The sequence below is a fragment of the Suillus subaureus genome (genome assembly GCF_016647635.1).
Source record: "Suillus subaureus strain MN1 chromosome Unknown BJ212scaffold_4, whole genome shotgun sequence".
NCBI lineage: Eukaryota > Fungi > Basidiomycota > Agaricomycetes > Boletales > Suillaceae > Suillus > Suillus subaureus.
The window spans coordinates 591,582-607,596 of NW_024538560.1; the positions used below are offsets into that span (position 1 = coordinate 591,582).

General features: G+C 46.5%; 4 protein-coding genes across 4 annotated transcripts; 2 read left to right on the forward strand and 2 right to left on the reverse strand.

The window, feature by feature from the left end:
* Nucleotides 1–536: 536 nt before the first annotated feature.
* On the reverse strand, nucleotides 537–3,197 carry BJ212DRAFT_1532704 (major facilitator superfamily domain-containing protein; the record flags this gene model as incomplete). Its single annotated transcript, XM_041341780.1, has 14 exons — nucleotides 537–1,005; nucleotides 1,062–1,175; nucleotides 1,232–1,248; nucleotides 1,307–1,399; nucleotides 1,451–1,550; nucleotides 1,601–1,638; nucleotides 1,696–1,741; nucleotides 1,793–1,998; nucleotides 2,053–2,418; nucleotides 2,465–2,653; nucleotides 2,710–2,778; nucleotides 2,835–2,911; nucleotides 2,977–3,003; nucleotides 3,058–3,197. 14 exons carry the CDS (start codon nucleotides 3,195–3,197, stop codon nucleotides 961–963), a joined length of 1,527 nt encoding a protein of 508 aa, XP_041197604.1. The 3' UTR covers nucleotides 537–960.
* An 893-nt stretch (nucleotides 3,198–4,090) lies between these two features.
* On the forward strand, nucleotides 4,091–9,768 carry BJ212DRAFT_1324993 (uncharacterized protein). Its single transcript, XM_041334551.1, has 28 exons — nucleotides 4,091–4,607; nucleotides 4,664–4,729; nucleotides 4,811–4,891; nucleotides 4,970–5,247; nucleotides 5,305–5,363; nucleotides 5,422–5,813; nucleotides 5,863–5,939; nucleotides 5,994–6,038; nucleotides 6,090–6,385; nucleotides 6,435–6,531; nucleotides 6,586–6,690; nucleotides 6,745–6,873; nucleotides 6,928–7,016; nucleotides 7,067–7,158; nucleotides 7,206–7,307; nucleotides 7,381–7,418; nucleotides 7,470–7,515; nucleotides 7,566–7,593; nucleotides 7,651–7,745; nucleotides 7,803–7,877; nucleotides 7,930–8,070; nucleotides 8,121–8,296; nucleotides 8,355–8,507; nucleotides 8,566–8,747; nucleotides 8,809–8,887; nucleotides 8,941–9,019; nucleotides 9,075–9,433; nucleotides 9,485–9,768. The coding sequence occupies exons 1-27, from the start codon at nucleotides 4,502–4,504 to the stop codon at nucleotides 9,386–9,388; spliced, it is 3,420 nt and encodes a 1,139-aa protein (XP_041197605.1). The 5' UTR covers nucleotides 4,091–4,501; the 3' UTR covers nucleotides 9,389–9,433; nucleotides 9,485–9,768.
* A 245-nt stretch (nucleotides 9,769–10,013) lies between these two features.
* BJ212DRAFT_1476417 (EXS family-domain-containing protein) lies at nucleotides 10,014–14,107 on the reverse strand (the record flags this gene model as incomplete). The annotated part of the gene is made up of 24 exons (XM_041339373.1): nucleotides 10,014–10,138; nucleotides 10,195–10,315; nucleotides 10,368–10,385; nucleotides 10,438–10,524; nucleotides 10,573–10,649; nucleotides 10,695–10,755; nucleotides 10,818–11,172; nucleotides 11,224–11,243; nucleotides 11,293–11,370; nucleotides 11,583–11,651; nucleotides 11,701–11,855; nucleotides 11,911–12,045; nucleotides 12,095–12,176; nucleotides 12,229–12,318; nucleotides 12,388–12,415; nucleotides 12,586–12,823; nucleotides 12,889–13,033; nucleotides 13,108–13,304; nucleotides 13,356–13,499; nucleotides 13,554–13,643; nucleotides 13,704–13,822; nucleotides 13,913–13,938; nucleotides 14,008–14,026; nucleotides 14,094–14,107. The coding sequence occupies 24 exons, from the start codon at nucleotides 14,105–14,107 to the stop codon at nucleotides 10,014–10,016; spliced, it is 2,493 nt and encodes an 830-aa protein (XP_041197606.1).
* Nucleotides 14,108–14,453: 346 nt separating this feature from the next.
* BJ212DRAFT_1325072 (HAD-like domain-containing protein) lies at nucleotides 14,454–15,990 on the forward strand. Its single transcript, XM_041334552.1, has 3 exons — nucleotides 14,454–14,940; nucleotides 14,970–15,563; nucleotides 15,615–15,990. The coding sequence occupies exons 1-2, from the start codon at nucleotides 14,685–14,687 to the stop codon at nucleotides 15,554–15,556; spliced, it is 843 nt and encodes a 280-aa protein (XP_041197607.1). The 5' UTR covers nucleotides 14,454–14,684; the 3' UTR covers nucleotides 15,557–15,563; nucleotides 15,615–15,990.
* Nucleotides 15,991–16,015: the final 25 nt, after the last annotated feature.

The following is a 16,015-nucleotide window of genomic DNA, read 5'->3' on the forward strand; positions in this document are numbered from 1 at the left end:
GATACCATCCCATGGCTATCATGGTCCTTTCAAGTAAAACTAATTATCTTGGTATGCCCAGACACCTGATTTGGTTCTGTCAGCACGGACTTACGGAAGGAATCAGAGGCAACAGATCTAGAAGTCGAGCGTGGAGCAGGCCATTGCTTGAATGAGCAGGTGCTTGGGGTCCTCGTTACCCCCTTTCGAAGCATTCTTATCGTACACACCAGTGACACCACACGACGATAGTATCAAATTGTCAATTATATAGACTATAACGCGCAGGGTCACTCGCGGCAGAGCCCGCTACATGTTGGAGTCCGACCAACCGAAGGCACAAGGGGAGGAGATGATGATGATATCAGACCAAGTAGGAGGCAGCGTCTCGAGGTCGGCCGACCTTCATCTTTTTTTCACATCCATTTAGGTTTATCTATTCTATCCGTTTGATAAAAGAAAGTCCGTGGTACGACCATCTCGGTCCTTTTAGTGAGACAGATGTGAGCCTTATAGATTTATTCCTTTCGGTAGCGAGTTAACAATACCCTTGAAATACATTCTCTTATAGTACTATGTATAGAGTCCTTTTACCGAGACTAACATCGACTACCCAAAGTAGCAACTGCAAGTATTCAAATTCTGTGCTTCCATTGCCGAAATCTGTCCGAGATCGACTAGCGCCACTCGAGCACTGCTGTAGCGGGAATAACTATACAAGCCTTTCAACCAGCATGTCACTCAAAGCTATGTAGCAGTCGATACTTTCCTGCTTAAGCCCGCTTTCACACTGACACTTGAAGTCTTCCTCTGATTGATGAGAATTTGGAAGCGCTTAGCTATCATTCTTACTATCATATGGGACTGTACAGAAATATCTTTATAATACATATCAACCAAGACGCAATTTATAACAGGCTCATGTATTTGGACGCGATACGAACAGACAAAAACACTTCCCTTAAAGAAATTCTCCCTTGTTCAAAACTGTGGTACACGGATAATACAGAGTAAGAGATTCACGCTCTGAAGCGTGATCTCAGTACTCATTGCACAAGATAGACAAAGCCCCCCCTACTTACAATCGCGATGACACCAGAAATCCAAAATGCCTTGCCAGAAGGAGACGGCGCAAAGCGGAAGATAATCGCAAAGAATATCCCTCCAAGATTTCCCATGGCGCCTACAATTCCGGTCTAGACAAATTTGAATCTTTCTGCCATCATCACACACCAAGCGATGGGACACTGACCATAAATCCATTGGAGTCTTGTGACAGAACAGGGTCAGTTGTGAAAATTGGCAATTCGATACACTGAACACGGACTGGGGTTGCAATGTGGGACAAGGGAGAAGTTGGCTCCATTGGCCACCTCATTGAAGATTGCGAGGATGACAAAAATCACAATAATGACCGTGACTGGTGACATTACTGTCAGACCATCGGTGATAAATTGGAGTCCGGACTCACGGGTTGGATGAGGGTGGTTATCAATGTAAAGGCCAAGACCAACCGATAAAAGTCCTTGAACAACTCCACAAGCGATGGTCAGGTACTTCTTGCCAGGCACCTGCAGAGCCTCTTCAAACCAATATCACGCACAACGTCAATGGCACTTACACCAAATTTGACATATATGAGGTCTCCGAAATATCCGCCTGCAATGAGGTGGTGGATATGAGGAGACAGTTTAGCTTGCGAGGAAAGTGACTAACCAAGCAACCGGGCGAACACGTTAAGGAGACCGTAGATACCTGCAATCTAATTAATCTGTCATCATATGGGTCGCAGCGATTGTTCAAGGAGATTCACATAGCCAGCTTTGGTCTGCCCAAAAGTGGGGGACTTGAGTAGTGTATACAGAACGGTCGCCAGGTTAGCATCAATAGCAAGTTCGTAACCGAAAGTAGTCATATAAGCCAATGAGGGCAGCCAGGTCAGCGGGTTTAAGATGATTTCGTACGCCACGTTCAGGGAAAGTGGTTTGTTGACAGCAGTGTCCAATTCTGAAACCAAGTCTATAACATTGGTTAAGCGCACAAGCAAAATCCAAAAGAGCGATAAGCACCGACTTATAGCAGTGACAGTGACCTGAATGTCCTTCTCGTCTCCAGTCTCGGTATCATAACCAGACTTTGTTTTTGCATGTTTGCCATTGATGCTGCCCGTTTGATTGTCTGACGCGGAAAGGGCAGTGGCAACAGCCTCATAGCGATCACACCATTTGCCCGCAGGGTGGTCAGTGCCAAACATTAGAGTGGCAGCAGCAACAGAAAGGAGAATGGGGACAGGAACGATTGCAAATGCCACCCGCCAGGCGACGTGCGGGCTCATACCGTCAGCAAGCAATTGATTGAAGAGAGCGATCATGATGATGAATGTGAAGCCGCCGCCCGCATTTCCCCAGCCTCCGCCTAAAGCATTTGCTGTGAATTCGACTGTATCAGAACACTCAAACACATAAGTTTTTGAACAGAGTTTCACCTCTACCAACGACATTCTTGTCGAAGAAAGCAGTGTTCCAAGCTTGACAAGAGACAAATGTGGCACCGAGAATTCCAATGAAGAAACGGACAATGTAGAGACCATTTGCAGTTGATATGGTTCCGGCAAGGCCAGAAGGAATCGCCCCGATGATGAGAAGACTGGCCATCACTTTGCGAGGCCCATATCCTGCAATATGAATGGGATCAGATATATGAAATGCTAGGGTGTCGAGGTGTACTCACGATCGACAAGCGGACCTGATATAACTCGCACAATGAGGGTGGAGCACAGCGAAACAATATTTGAATTCCCTGAACAGCGTTTCAGATCATAACTGACGGAGCATGGACTCGGAATTCGAATGTACCGACTTGCTCAGATGTCAGCTTCAAATCAGTCTTGATGACATCTGGAATGAGAGGGGAGAATGCGAACCACGACAAGCTGTGTAAACGAATCACAATCAGCGACTAATATGCACGAAACATCTAATAATAAATCTCATTCACAAGGCGACAAAAAATCCAAGCCACGACCTGCATGGCTGATAGTAAGATATGACGCCGCATGCACTGTCTAGAGACACGTACAGATGGAAATTGCGCGAGTACTGATTGTTCAGCGATAAAATAGGGACCGTGGAGCATTTGCGGTTGGTGGGGTTGATCACTGGGTAACGCAGGCTAGCATACCAAGCACTGCTAATGCCAGAAAGTGTTAGAGCAGACATGAACGCAGTCAACAAAATACGGTGTTGAAGGGCAAATTCTGGGGGTCTTGAAAGGAGTGCAAGCCTTTTGAATAGGTTTATTTCAACCACTGGCAGCAAGCTAAGACATTGGTCCAACAGTGAGTGACATACTTACGGCAAAGGTCAAGAATGATAAAACAAGATGGGAATAAATTATGACATATTACGGCTGAAGAGCAAGACTACGAAATCAAAGACTGCTGGCAGTGAAGACGGAAATTGCCGTGGCTCGAGGAAGGCATCCTGACCGAGTTCATGGTACTTGTTATCACTCGGGTTCCTGCAGCAAACAAGGTACAATCACGAACTCTCATGAATATCACAACAGACCTCGAAGACTGCAATAAATTAATTTTTTTGAGCATGCAAATCGACTGCGATAAACTGTCAGCGTCACTGCTGTTCCTATCGCGGAGAGTGAAACACGAGCAGCCGAACGACTTGCCGACACTATGGCGCGTGATAACTCAGTGCATCGACAACGTCAGCGCCGACGGCGCAGCAAGAGATTAGAAACTCTCGCAATTGCGCTCCTCGTTGAAGCAAAGGCTCTGGGGATCAGCTCATTGCTATTTCACGCACACTGGTGGACTGCGAAAGGGCTAAATGATTTAAAAATTGAATGGCGTGAGTCTGGGTTTGTGTTAATAAAGGAGAGCTGATACACTAAGAATGCGAGAAGTTAGCACATCGAAGACGTGAGGAGAATGTTACCGAACTGACGAAGCTGAAGTTAAGCATGAGAATAGTACCTCGGTGATGGCTACAACATTGTTAAGCTGCCAAAGCGAAGATGTCACGTGAGCAGAGTTCGGGGTCTTTTCATTGTGAATGGGGTATCCGGACTTTTTGCGCTCAGGATTTGAAGTGAACCAAGCTCAGAGCTGACAGGTCCGAACTTTGATAACGATAACAAGTTACCAGTTACCATGAACTCAACCTACTTCTTGTGGTCCTTCCAAGCATTTTTGTTTTCAGATACAGTGACCAATAATCTTTTTTGTATGTCACATTCACTTGGTTTCCTTGCAGCAATTGTGACAAGCTCAAAATCATGATGGCATGCGGCATGAGATCGGAGCAGTACCTCCTGGACATTTATAGACGAGGAAAGATAATCTATGCTCTCCACGGATCCGGCTTACGAGACCCTACAGCAGCTACTAGCTCACTGACACCAAACTTCCAAGTTCACCTTCGGTCCTGTCCTGGCGCTAAGCTCCTTACCACCATCGTGATATTTTGTCATCAGAGTGTGTCGTCAGTCTGTGGATTACCACTAAATGATGGCCTCCCCGGAAAAGCGAGTCATACATCAGGATAATATTTCCATGAGTCAGGGTGCACGAAGGACAATTTTTGTGGTCGGTCTGGGGATGGTGGGGATAGGTGAGTTGAAACCAGAGGTAGGATAAGGTCGGCTGTTACTTATACTTTGTATAAAGCATTTATCGAAAAGATGCTCGCCTTGGATGAAGCTAAACGGTACTGCTTGGTAACATGCGGCGAAGGTAAGCAACATTATCTTATCTACTGTGGAAACCTATCGTTTCATAGTGAAATGAAATATGAGTTGACCTGTCACTCGTTAGAGTCCCATTTGGCGTATAATCGCGTCGCACTCACGGACTATTTTCAACACCGCTCTGTCGAGAAACTCTATCTAAACCAAGGTGGCGTATTTGATAGTACATTCATCCTGACGTGTATTCGCTTACTGTGACCGTTTTCACATTGTCCACTTCCAACAGTGGAGTGGTATGCTCAACAGGATCCAGAGCGCTTTCTTTTCCACATTGGAGAACGGGCTACCTCCTTGGATACTATCGCACATTCCGTTACGACCAGCAAAGGGCGTAAGATAAGTTATGATTACTGCGTTCTTGCTACTGGCTCCGAAAGCACTCTCCCGCCATATGTTTCCTCAGTCAGGGCTGAACAAGCTCGAGGAATATTCGTTTATAGAAATATCTCTGATCTCGACGAAATGTTGTCGTATTCTGAACAAGAACACGTTAAAGGTGGCCGAGTACGTGTCATACAACCCAAGACATGCCTGCGCAGTGGGTTCATTTTCTTCCTTTAGGCTGTTGTCATTGGAGGCGGCCTTATCGGACTGGAGGCCGCGAAAGCGGTGTTTGATCTGTAAGTGACCCTCTTTTGTCCACGCTAACTCTTTTCTTATTGAAAATTTGTGAGACAGTGAGACAATATCAGAAGTCGTGATCATCAACCGTCAAGCCTTCCCGCTGTCGCGCCAACTCGACGATGAAGGCGGAGAAATTGTCCTTCGACGGATTGAAGCCATGGGTGTGCGAGTCCTCACTAGGACGACTGTCAAAGATATCATCACTTCAGATGGTGTCTTAACTGGCCTCACTCTGTCAGATGATCAATATCTTAAAGCTGAGATGGTCATTCATGCTATTGGCATCACCCCTCGAGATGACTTGGCCCGCCAGGCGGGCCTGAAATGCGTTGAGAAGGGAGGTATAGTTATAAACGACCTGTTGCAGACCAGCGCCCAAGACGTCTATGCAATCGGCGAGTGCGCGAGCTGGAAGGGCAACACTTATGGTCTCATTGCACCTGGAGGTGAGAGCACCTGCATTCACCTATCGGTTGCTACTGATAGTGTCATTAGTGGAGATGGCTGACATCCTATCATTCAATTTCACCCAAATTGAGACTGACATCGGTGGCTTCAAACCAAGGGTGATGGTAGGTAACTATTCCTGTGTTTGTGCCATCTGTTCACCACTATAAAATTGCCAGAATATGCCCGACCTCTCAACAAAGCTGAAATTGATGGGAGTCGATGTAAGTTATGACATTCCGCACCTAACACTACTCTATATCACTCGATATTAGGTCGCCTCTTTCGGTGATTACTTTGCCGACAAGCGCAGTGCACGGGGTGTCCTCACCAGTAAGGTGGCAGTTGCAGAGCCTCTTACTCGAGACAGAGCCGAGAAAGATATCGACGTGAAACCTATCGCACGGCAGATAAGTCCTTCGGGAAGCAGTCCTAGCAACAGAGTGAAGGAAGGCGAAGTTGCAATCAACACTGTCACTACGGGGACGAAGCACGGAACCCGCCAGGCCGCACTAGATGGTCCTACTGAGTGCTTGACTTACCGTGATCCGTTCTCGTATGTCTATAAGAAGTGAGTTGCGGAGGCAGAAGTTTATTATATAACGCTCACGGAAGTGTAGGTACATCTTCACCGCCAACGGCAAGTACCTATTGGGCGGCATGATGGTTGGTGATACATCCGACTATGTGAAACTTGTGTCCTTGGTCAAGAAGAAGGTGAATTTAGCAAAGATTTTTTTCCCTGGCAACCCCGCTGATGCTGAAAGGTAGAAAGAGCTAGAAGAGCCACCTTCCAAGTTCATTATGGGATCGGGCTCCAAAGGCCCGGACGACGGCGCTGATCTCGACGATGACACCCAGATCTGTAGTTGCCATGCAAGTATCCTCTCTTCTGTATCACAAAGCTCACGCATCTTAATTTGACTGTAGAATGTCTCAAAGGGTGCGATCGGCGAATCTGTGAAAGCAGGTATTACCACTCTGTCAGACCTCAAGGCAAAGACAAAAATTGGTACTGGATGTGGTGGGTGTGTGCCTTTGGCCACAAACATATTCAAGGTACATTATTCCTCCCTTCATCACAAATATCCTCAATGACCTGAGAACTTGTAGGCAGAGATGAAGAAAGCAGGACATGCCGTATCGAACCACCTTTGTCCCCACTTTGGTATGGCTCGGCAAGAGCTCTTCAGCGTCGTGAAGTGTGTCTGCGGCTTTGTATCCCGAAAAACTAATTTATCGTGTCCGCTAGGATACGTAAGTTGAAAACATTCCCAGAGATCATGGAGGCTGCCGGTGTGAAGAAAGATTCACTCGGGTGCGAGATATGCAAGCCGGCTATCGGTATGGAATAACATAGCGTTTATCCATGCAATGCTCAGCCTGCTTAGGTTCCATCCTGTCGTCATTGTATAACGAGCTCGTGCTCGCACCTGTACACCACGCCAATCAAGACACGAACGATAAATACCTTGCTAACATTCAAAGGAATGGTGAGTCCCCGTTTATTCACGAATATGCTCACGTCCACTTCTTCTTTTTTAACTACTTTAATTTTGCTGTCAGGTACATTTTCTGTCGTTCCTCGAGTTGCTGGAGGAGAAGTCTGTACTTTTTTTTCGATTGTGGGTAGAAATTCACTCCTAACTTTTCAGATCACGCCGGACAGACTCGTCGTTCTCGGACAAGTCGCAAATAAATGTGGGGTGTGGTTGCTACATGTTTTCCACGCACTCACACTATACTGGCAGACAAGTTGTACACCAAGATCACAGGAGCGTAAGTGCATCATATTGTGCAGGTGTCACATGTGAAATTTGAGATTTACGGTACCAGGCAGCGCATCGACCTCTTTGGGGCTCAAAAGCAAGACCTCCCAGACATTTGGGAGGAACTTGTCGCTGCAGGATTCGAAAGTGGACATGCTTATGGTACGATAGAACCTAGCAGTCGATTCAAGTTTGTTATATTGATCATCCATGATTCAGGAAAGGCCTTGCGGACTGTGAAGTCTTGCGTTGGTACCACATGGTGCCGCTACGGAATCGGCGATTCTGTCGGAAGTTCGTGTAATGCTGTGTATGTTGAGCTTCATCAGCTGAATGAGATGTACAGTGGCCATTCACCTTGAAGAACGGTATAAGGGCATTCGCTCGCCCCACAAGCTCAAGGGCGGTGTGAGCGGTTGCGTTCGAGAGTGTGCCGAAGCACAGTCCAAGGACTTCGGCTTGATCGCAACCGACAAAGGATGGAACAGTACGTACTCTCCACTACATTGTAAACCCACGAACCTAAATCTGCATCAGTTTTCCTTGCCGGAAATGGCGGGTCGAATCCGAGACATGCAACGCTGTTTGCTAAAGATGTTCCTCCGTCAAAGGTTGTCCACATTCTTGATCGTTTTCTAATGTACTATATCCACACTGCAGACAAGCTCATGAGAACTGCGAGATGGGTAGAACAGTTTGATGGTGGTATTGAGGTTTGTCACATGAGTATCGCATAATCTTTTCTATGCTTATTAATATTATCTTACGCAGCGACTCAAAACAATTCTTCTTGATGACGAGCTCGGCATCTGTGCGGATCTAGAGAGGGAAATGGGCGAACTTATCGGATCTTACGCAGATGAATGGAAAGCTGTGGTCAATGATCCTGCAAGGAGAAGTCAGTTCCGTCAGTTCGTCAACACTGTTAGTGGAGCCGCATGTCTGGGGAACGCATGCTATGGTACTAATGGCTCGCGTACAGGATGAGCGTCGCCCTCAAACAGAAGTCATCACAGAGCGAGGGCAGGAACGTCCAGCAGACTGGCCGAAACTGTTGCCTCCCGCTAAACTTGGCGAATCAGTCATTGTTACTCCTAAATCTGAGTGGAAGTGGCAAAAGTTGGCCACTATCCACGATCTTATGCCAACTGATGACGCCACCACGTGGGTTCTTACGCACATTCGTCTGTTGTTTCACCTGATACTAAGACCTCCGCCTTCTCAGGTCTGCTGCTGTCAAGTATGGTGACTCGCAATTGGCTATTTTTCACATTCCCAGACGTGGTTACTTTGCCACGCAACAGGTACAGTCCATTTCGTTCCCTTTCTGAATATATTTCGGAAAATATTTTTGCAGATGTGCCCACACAAGCGGGCTTTCGTGCTCGATCACGGAATTGTTGGCGATGACCTAGATGGCAATCTCTACGTCTCATGCAAGTGCCATGTTTTATCCGCTTTCTGCTAGTCTTCTGAAGTGTCCTTCCTAAGGTCCTTTGCACAAACGGAACTTTCGTCTCACAGACGGTAAATGTTTGAACGACGAAGATTTTTCCATCATTCCGTTTGACGTGAAGCAAGAAGGCGACGATCTCCTCGTGCTCCTTCCCGATTCAGACAATTTGGATGCAGCCATTGGAACAAGTAAATGGATGGTCAAACAAGCTTCGGTCGAGCTTTCTTCACGTGGTGGTGGAGAAGGGATTAAAATCGCCGATGTCGGAATTGGTCTATCTGAAAGTAGGTCTGCGTGCGCTGGGGGACAAAGTTCGTGCAGTGGTGGAAATACATCATTGGATTGGTGATTCGATGGTACCTGTCGTCATTTATATTCATGCACAAAAATAGCTGTAACATTTTCGAAATTCCAGCAATTAATTGTAGCTGACCAAGACTAATAGGCGTTGTAATACTGACACGTACAACTTGTACGGACTTAAAGCTTTAAAGTGTCACAAGTCTGCCATAGAGTAGTATTGATGCTAGCCCACTAGGGTCAGGCACCTTGCTTGCGGTTGTAATTTCCTAGAAGGGAAAAGAGGTTGATTCAGGAGAGGAACCGGGAAAGGAATGAAAGTACGAGAGTCCAACGGTCCAGAGATTTATGCACACCTCTGATTTCTGATATTCGCAACGTATGATGTCTCAGTATCAGTAATACTTGTCAAATGGAATTGTCTGGACGACACGAAGGAAGTGCGAACGCAAACCGGTTTCTCCGATGAGTTTGAAACACAATAGCCGATGTCCTCCATTATTTTCTTTATTTGGTGCTGGCATAAAAAGTAACTTTCATGCGACCTTGCAAGCAAAGTGATGATCAGCTTCCCATATCGCGACCAACTCTATTAATACAGTAGATGATTTGTGTCTAAATAAATTAGTACGATTCGTGCCTAAGGAGTAATGTCTTCGTTCAGCTTTCTCGCCCTAAGCTTTGTCCTCGTCGTCATCATCGTCCTCGTGTTGAGGATTGTCGAACGAATATGGCAATGGGACCTCGTGCGTAATTCGGTATTGATCCATATTCCCAAGATGCTCATTCTCGAGACGGTCTGTCCATCGAGGATTAGCGAGTTGCATAGAAAGAATTTTGAATAAAGACACTGACAGAAATTCCACACAACTCTTCTTACCATCTCCATTAGGCCACATACGAATGTCCGGACAGTAAAGTATGACCAACTTGGTATGTAGAAGACCCAGAGAAAACGAATGAAAAAGTTCGTGACCTGTATTAGATTGTCCAGAATGAAGGGAGTCACAAGTATATATTCTGCTCACCAGAGCAACATAGTACAGCTAAATAAAATGAAAATTCAGAACATTTAATTTAGTAAATGGTAGGGCACACCGGAATCTGGGATGTGTACACCAACTCCCGCCTGAGCAGGGGGTATTTAGCGCGAGGTTTGCAGATAGACCAGTCCATCGCGAAGTCCTGAGTGAAGTTAACAGTGTACCCACCCTTGACTGTTCGTCAACTCACCCATGCACATCCATATAGCGCATAGATAACTGCCGACAAACACCACAGAATGAAAGAAGCACCGCCGTCAGTTGCTCCTGAAGGAGATCAGATAAGAGTGGGGACGTGAGAAAGCGGCCTACCGTCGCGTCTCCAAAGGTAATAACAGAGGTAGTACACCATGCCCATCCCGTACTTACCGGCCTGCACATTCAACCAAGATGTAAGCTGTTTTTGAGTGCTTCCATTCGATAATGAAGACCTACGTTGATGAGATGAGTAGGTAACTTTGAATCCCTATAACGTCTGACGCTCTGCACGAATCGCACTAAGAACGGTATCATAGCAAGTGCGAAGTAAGAACCCCAATGCGATTCCGCTCCACAAGTCGTCCACGCGTCTCGAACCGCAGGGTCGTATGCAGACGAGAGGACTTCGTCTCTTGGCACCAAACTAAACATCTGGGAGGAGGGAAGGAAGCGTGGAACAACTGCCATGGAAATGTTTTGTTGCAGTGATGACACGTTGGTATAGGAAGGAACATGAGGAAAGTATCGGGAGTAGAAACACCCAACGAAGTAAAAGTTCGACAAACTATAGGCAAGACTGCAAAACTGATCGCTGTAAAGGTTGAGATGAAAGACACAATCGCGCGGAATTGCAGTCACTAACCCAAGCCAGAAATCCGTGAACTGTCAATCGCGTCAATTACATGATATGCGTCACATGATACGAACGTACTTCAACGCCCCACAAACCGCTAATACCTAGTCTTGCAATGCTCTTGATAAGCCACCATCGTGAACGACCTCGGAGGTTCTATACATTTTCAAGAACATATCAGCTCGAATCGTAGACACAGGTAATGTGACCTTGCCGGAATGGGATTGCACAAGACAATAACCACAAGGGCAAGCCACACAAGCGGCCAGACGAGTGGAGGACCGACTCGAATGAAAGAAAGCATAAAGCAATATGCTAGTGCACATAATAGGAAAGCAGGAAGCTAATGTGGAATTGTATCAATGAACCTCATAGAATGCCAAGGCGTCAAACCTCAAAATATTCGCGATGGTCGAGTCGAGATCGTACATTAAGTTCTTCGAAAGAAGGTCAGCATGAGGGAGATAAACAAGACAAGTTATGCACACCAAATATGAACACATAGTTGATCCTTTCTCTAGCCCATACAACGAGGTTCAAACCAACAAGCAACGCGAGTAACGTAGGAATTAAAAAAATAGAGTAGATGAAAAGTATGATATCCCATGAAGGCAATGAGGTGGCGGTACTGTGACGCAGACCTGCAGGTGACATAAGCATTTTTGTGGTTGTCAGCATCAGGAAAACACAACGTACATGTTATGAAGCCGATAATCGTTGCTGGTATAGATGACCCAAGCCACATACCTGTGCGAAACGTGCTGAAATGATGGGATTTCTGATTCGTACCAACACGAAGATGAGTGATAGCTTTCTTCTTGTCATCAAATTCTGCGGTAATATGTAGAAAGAGAAAACCCGGGACCTTTGAGCGACATACCGAATCTTGCGGCAAACAACTCTTCCATCTCTTTAAGCATTGAGTTGACCATTGCGCCAGAAGCAAAAGCCGAGGGCTCGACCTGACCATGGTGTAATTTCAAGATGTTACAAAAGGTATCAGGAAAGTCTTACTCTCTCCTTCATATAAGCTGCTTGAGCAGGCACCTGTGTAATCTTCTCGTACTTCTTGACAGCTTTGCGGAAACCAGTAAGGTTAAGTATCTGTTTGATTTGAGAACAACGGCAGCATGAGTGATCGAGAAAATTAGCATGATGGGACCGGTCACGTACACGGTAATTATTCAGCGCCTCGAGCCCACTGGACAAGGGAAAAAGTCAGCTTCCGCCGGCATGTAATTATTAGGAGAAAATAGAAGCAGGTTGGCACGAGGGATCCATTGCCAACACAGTGAATCTAGCGTCGATCTTTCCTCGCCACAAGAAAGAAGAGCAGTACTCCCGAAAACCGGCGACGGAAATGGGACATACCGGTAATACTCCACGACAGCTTTCTTGAGGCGTTTCCTCGCATTCTGGTACTCTTGGGGGTTCGTGAAGGGCATACTGTTGTTTCTCACCGGGATATTGCCATTGGCTTTTGTAGGCGGGGCTGAACGAATGATCCTGAGTGATGCAACCTGAGTTGAATCACCTGTGGTAGACGCAGGATACAGCGATATCGTTTTACGTTCGGAAGTTTCTCCATCTCCAGTGATGATCGAATGACCTGTTTCCGCAGATCAGCGGCCCACTCTGTTGCCCCTTTCGACTGGAGTAATGATGAATGCATACCTCCCCGACACGACTCAGGAGCTACTAGTCCTGGTTGACTATCGTTCTTGTCTGTACGACGTTGGGTTAGGGCAAGTAAAACTGCTGCCAGACCTAGGCGAGCTCGTGCAGCCCAGCCCGGTGCTGTGTCGTTTGCTTTAGATTCCTGCATATGCGTAGAGTTAGAGTGTCTCAAAAAACAACAGAAGGAAGCGCATATGTGCTGAATGGTAGACTAACATAATACTTCTTGCGATGCAACCCAAGTTCATTAAGCTGCTCTTTAAGCCGCTTGCCACGGTCTCGCATTTCCTTTTCTCGTTCTGCATAAAAAGAGTCGACTTTCTCCAATTCAGAATCTAATAGCTCGAAAAAATGTGCATGAAGTGGTGGTAGTAGAGGAAGAAGGGTGTGTAAGGCAGCAGGAGCCGGAGAACCTAATGGTCAAGTGAGGTTTCTACGCAGAAACCGAAACCGTTTGAACTGACCTGAATCACGGAAAAAGGGAAATATGGGTGGCAAGTACGCAGTCTTCGGGGGTAAGGGAGTCGCCTGCGAAGGAGCCTGTGATGATGAGCCTGTGAGATGAGGTGGAGGCGGAAAACTATGCACTGAAATTCTGAGCGATGGACCTGTCAAAACCCTCCATTAAATAGAACACAGCAGATGATGCTGAAACTGCTCACGCAGATGGCTATTCCTTTGTTGGATTCGAGTTGCGGAAAGAGTCGAAATCACTTCAACTGGAGCATCAGGTCGTGGAAGGAGCGGCATCTCTGAAGAGTACATTGAAGTGAAATGAGCTAGTGAAAATTTATTCGGAATAGCCGACATACCGTTGTACTGTCCATATTCTCTAGCTTGCTTATCAACATCAGTGGTTCCAGTGAAGCTCTGCCTGGCAATATGTTCTGCATGAATTGCACCAATGCGCTTCTTTAGGCCACGATAATCACTGAAAGAGAACCGTAGTGAGAATAACGTTAGTGGATATGATTAATCAGCACATGCAAAACATATCTGCGTGCGTAGAGCTGGGACGCACATATATGCCTTTTTCCACTCGGGAGTCTGCAACGAGATGTCATTCAGTACACACATCACCACGATAGATTGGTTAGTTTGGATTAACAGACTGACTTGTGTATCGTTAAGATATCTACAATCAAAAGAAGTAGCACGAAACGAGCATAAGCAGGAGGATAGAAGTCCGGATATCGACTCACTGCGCAAACTTCATCACTGTCCAGCGGCTTGTGACCTGATGGACTTGGTTAGGTTATGCCGGACGATAAGTCGCGTACTGTGAGTGAATACAGGGTATGATCCACACAAGATAGTGGAACTTTTCGACTGACACGCAACTTTAAAGCGCAAAGGAGCCGCTAAAAAGCTCCAGGAACAGATGCCAGGTTTCATCTAAAAGATCCTATGGACACCGAAATCCTGGCGAAAATCCAAGAATGGATATGACATAGGATCCATGGCCGACAGCGGAAACTGTAACCTATAGATGAGTGACGAGATCGTGGCGACAGGTCAGAGTGTTTGTATTTCGGGAAGTTGCGGGAAAAGATACAGCCGTTTGACAAGTAATGTGTGGCCAGCCAGACTCGTCCCCCAATTTCCAAACGATTGCTTACCTATCTCACTTCTGATGCGTCCAATTTCCAGCACACGACCTCCACAAACGTGGCAGAACCTGGTTTAGTCTTCTGTCGATGACGCTTTGGACGCCCCTTTGTATGAGACAGTGAGAACCGTTATACTTCCCAGTTTACGGCACCCAACCCGCTACTTTCTGAGTCACCATTCTGATGTCTGAGCTCGAATTGACATCTCACAAAGTCTTGGTCTTTGACGTTTATGGGACCCTCATCGACTGGGAATCCGGAATATACAATAGTCTCAAGCCGCTCTTCCCAAAGGACACTCCGAGAGAAGAGGTGTTGCAGAAATATGCTGCTGCGGAACTAGATCTTCAAATGAAAGATCCGAGTGTACCATACTCGAAGATCCTCCATCTCGCTTGGCTGCAGCTCAGTGGTCAAGCTAACACTACTCTTGGATCAGGTGTGGTCACGGATGAAGGGAGGGGATAGCTTCCTCGACGCTACCAACAAGCGATGCTGAGCGCTTTGGAGCTTCCATACCCACGTGGCAGCCATTTGACGACACCGTTCAAGCCCTCCACAGACTGAAGAAGCACTTTGCTCTAGTGGTTCTCTCCAATGTGGATAACAGAAGTTTTGGCGGCACACATGAGTTGCTAAAATCTAAAACACATGAAGCTTCCAAGAGCAGATACCCGACAGATACCCCCGACTCCCCTTTCTCACTCATCCTCACCGCCCAGCAACTTAATGCGTATAAACCAGACTTGAGGGTGCTGGAAACTGCACTCCAGCAAGTCTCGTCTGCGCCTCGCCCCCTCATACCGCATCCTAGCCCACCCTGGGGTGTGGGGGCACGCGAGGTACTTGTAGTGGCGAACTCGCTTCTACATGACATCGAGCCCGCAAATCTTCACAGTCTTAACAGTGTGTGGATTTCACGCCATGAGAAAAATATCATCGGGTCCAAATCCGAATTGAAGGAACGAGGTACTTGGACATGGAGGTTCGAGACATTAGGTGATCTGGCAGATGCGGTGGACCAGGAGGTTAAAGAAGCGCGCGGGGCTACATGAACTTCAGGTGCGTAGCAGTTATGCATTCTGTGTACGAGAAATGAATCCCCTTTCTCAGATAGGACAAGTTGTTGTCATTGTATACTTTGGTTGGATGTGGTGTATGAGGCTGGTACAACTGTCATAATTCCAGTGTATGAGCGAACACTAGCTTGAAAGAAGTTGAAAGATATTTATGATGCGATCCAACGGGTTGATAGGTTCTTCTGTATACAGTCTTCTGTCTGGAAAATTAACTAAGGGTTCAAGCGAGATCGGAATAGATGATCCCCTCCTTTCTCATTTTTAGCACTCCAAATTTCGAATAAGTTGATACTCGAACTCCTGTTAAAATAGATCAGACAGTAGTCCCGGGCTTACCCGAGCCCCGCTTTTAACCCTCGGTTTCTTAGTTCACCCGAACACATGACATAGATGGGAATCATCTTGCTGGCCAATGCAGGCTAATCCCCGTGTAAA

Excerpts from the sequence above, each read along its gene's own strand:
- BJ212DRAFT_1325072 (XM_041334552.1), top strand. The coding sequence starts at position 14,685 with ATGTCTGAGCTCGAATTGACATCTCACAAAGTCTTGGTCTTTGACGTT. Across the intron at positions 14,941-14,969 it reads TAACACTACTCTTGGATCAG|CTTCCTCGACGCTACCAACA; the intron begins GTGTGGTCACGG and ends GGGAGGGGATAG.
- BJ212DRAFT_1324993 (XM_041334551.1), top strand. The coding sequence starts at position 4,502 with ATGATGGCCTCCCCGGAAAAGCGAGTCATACATCAGGATAATATTTCC. Across the intron at positions 5,364-5,421 it reads GCGAAAGCGGTGTTTGATCT|TGAGACAATATCAGAAGTCG; the intron begins GTAAGTGACCCT and ends TTTGTGAGACAG. Across the intron at positions 7,516-7,565 it reads CGGACAAGTCGCAAATAAAT|ACAAGTTGTACACCAAGATC; the intron begins GTGGGGTGTGGT and ends CTATACTGGCAG.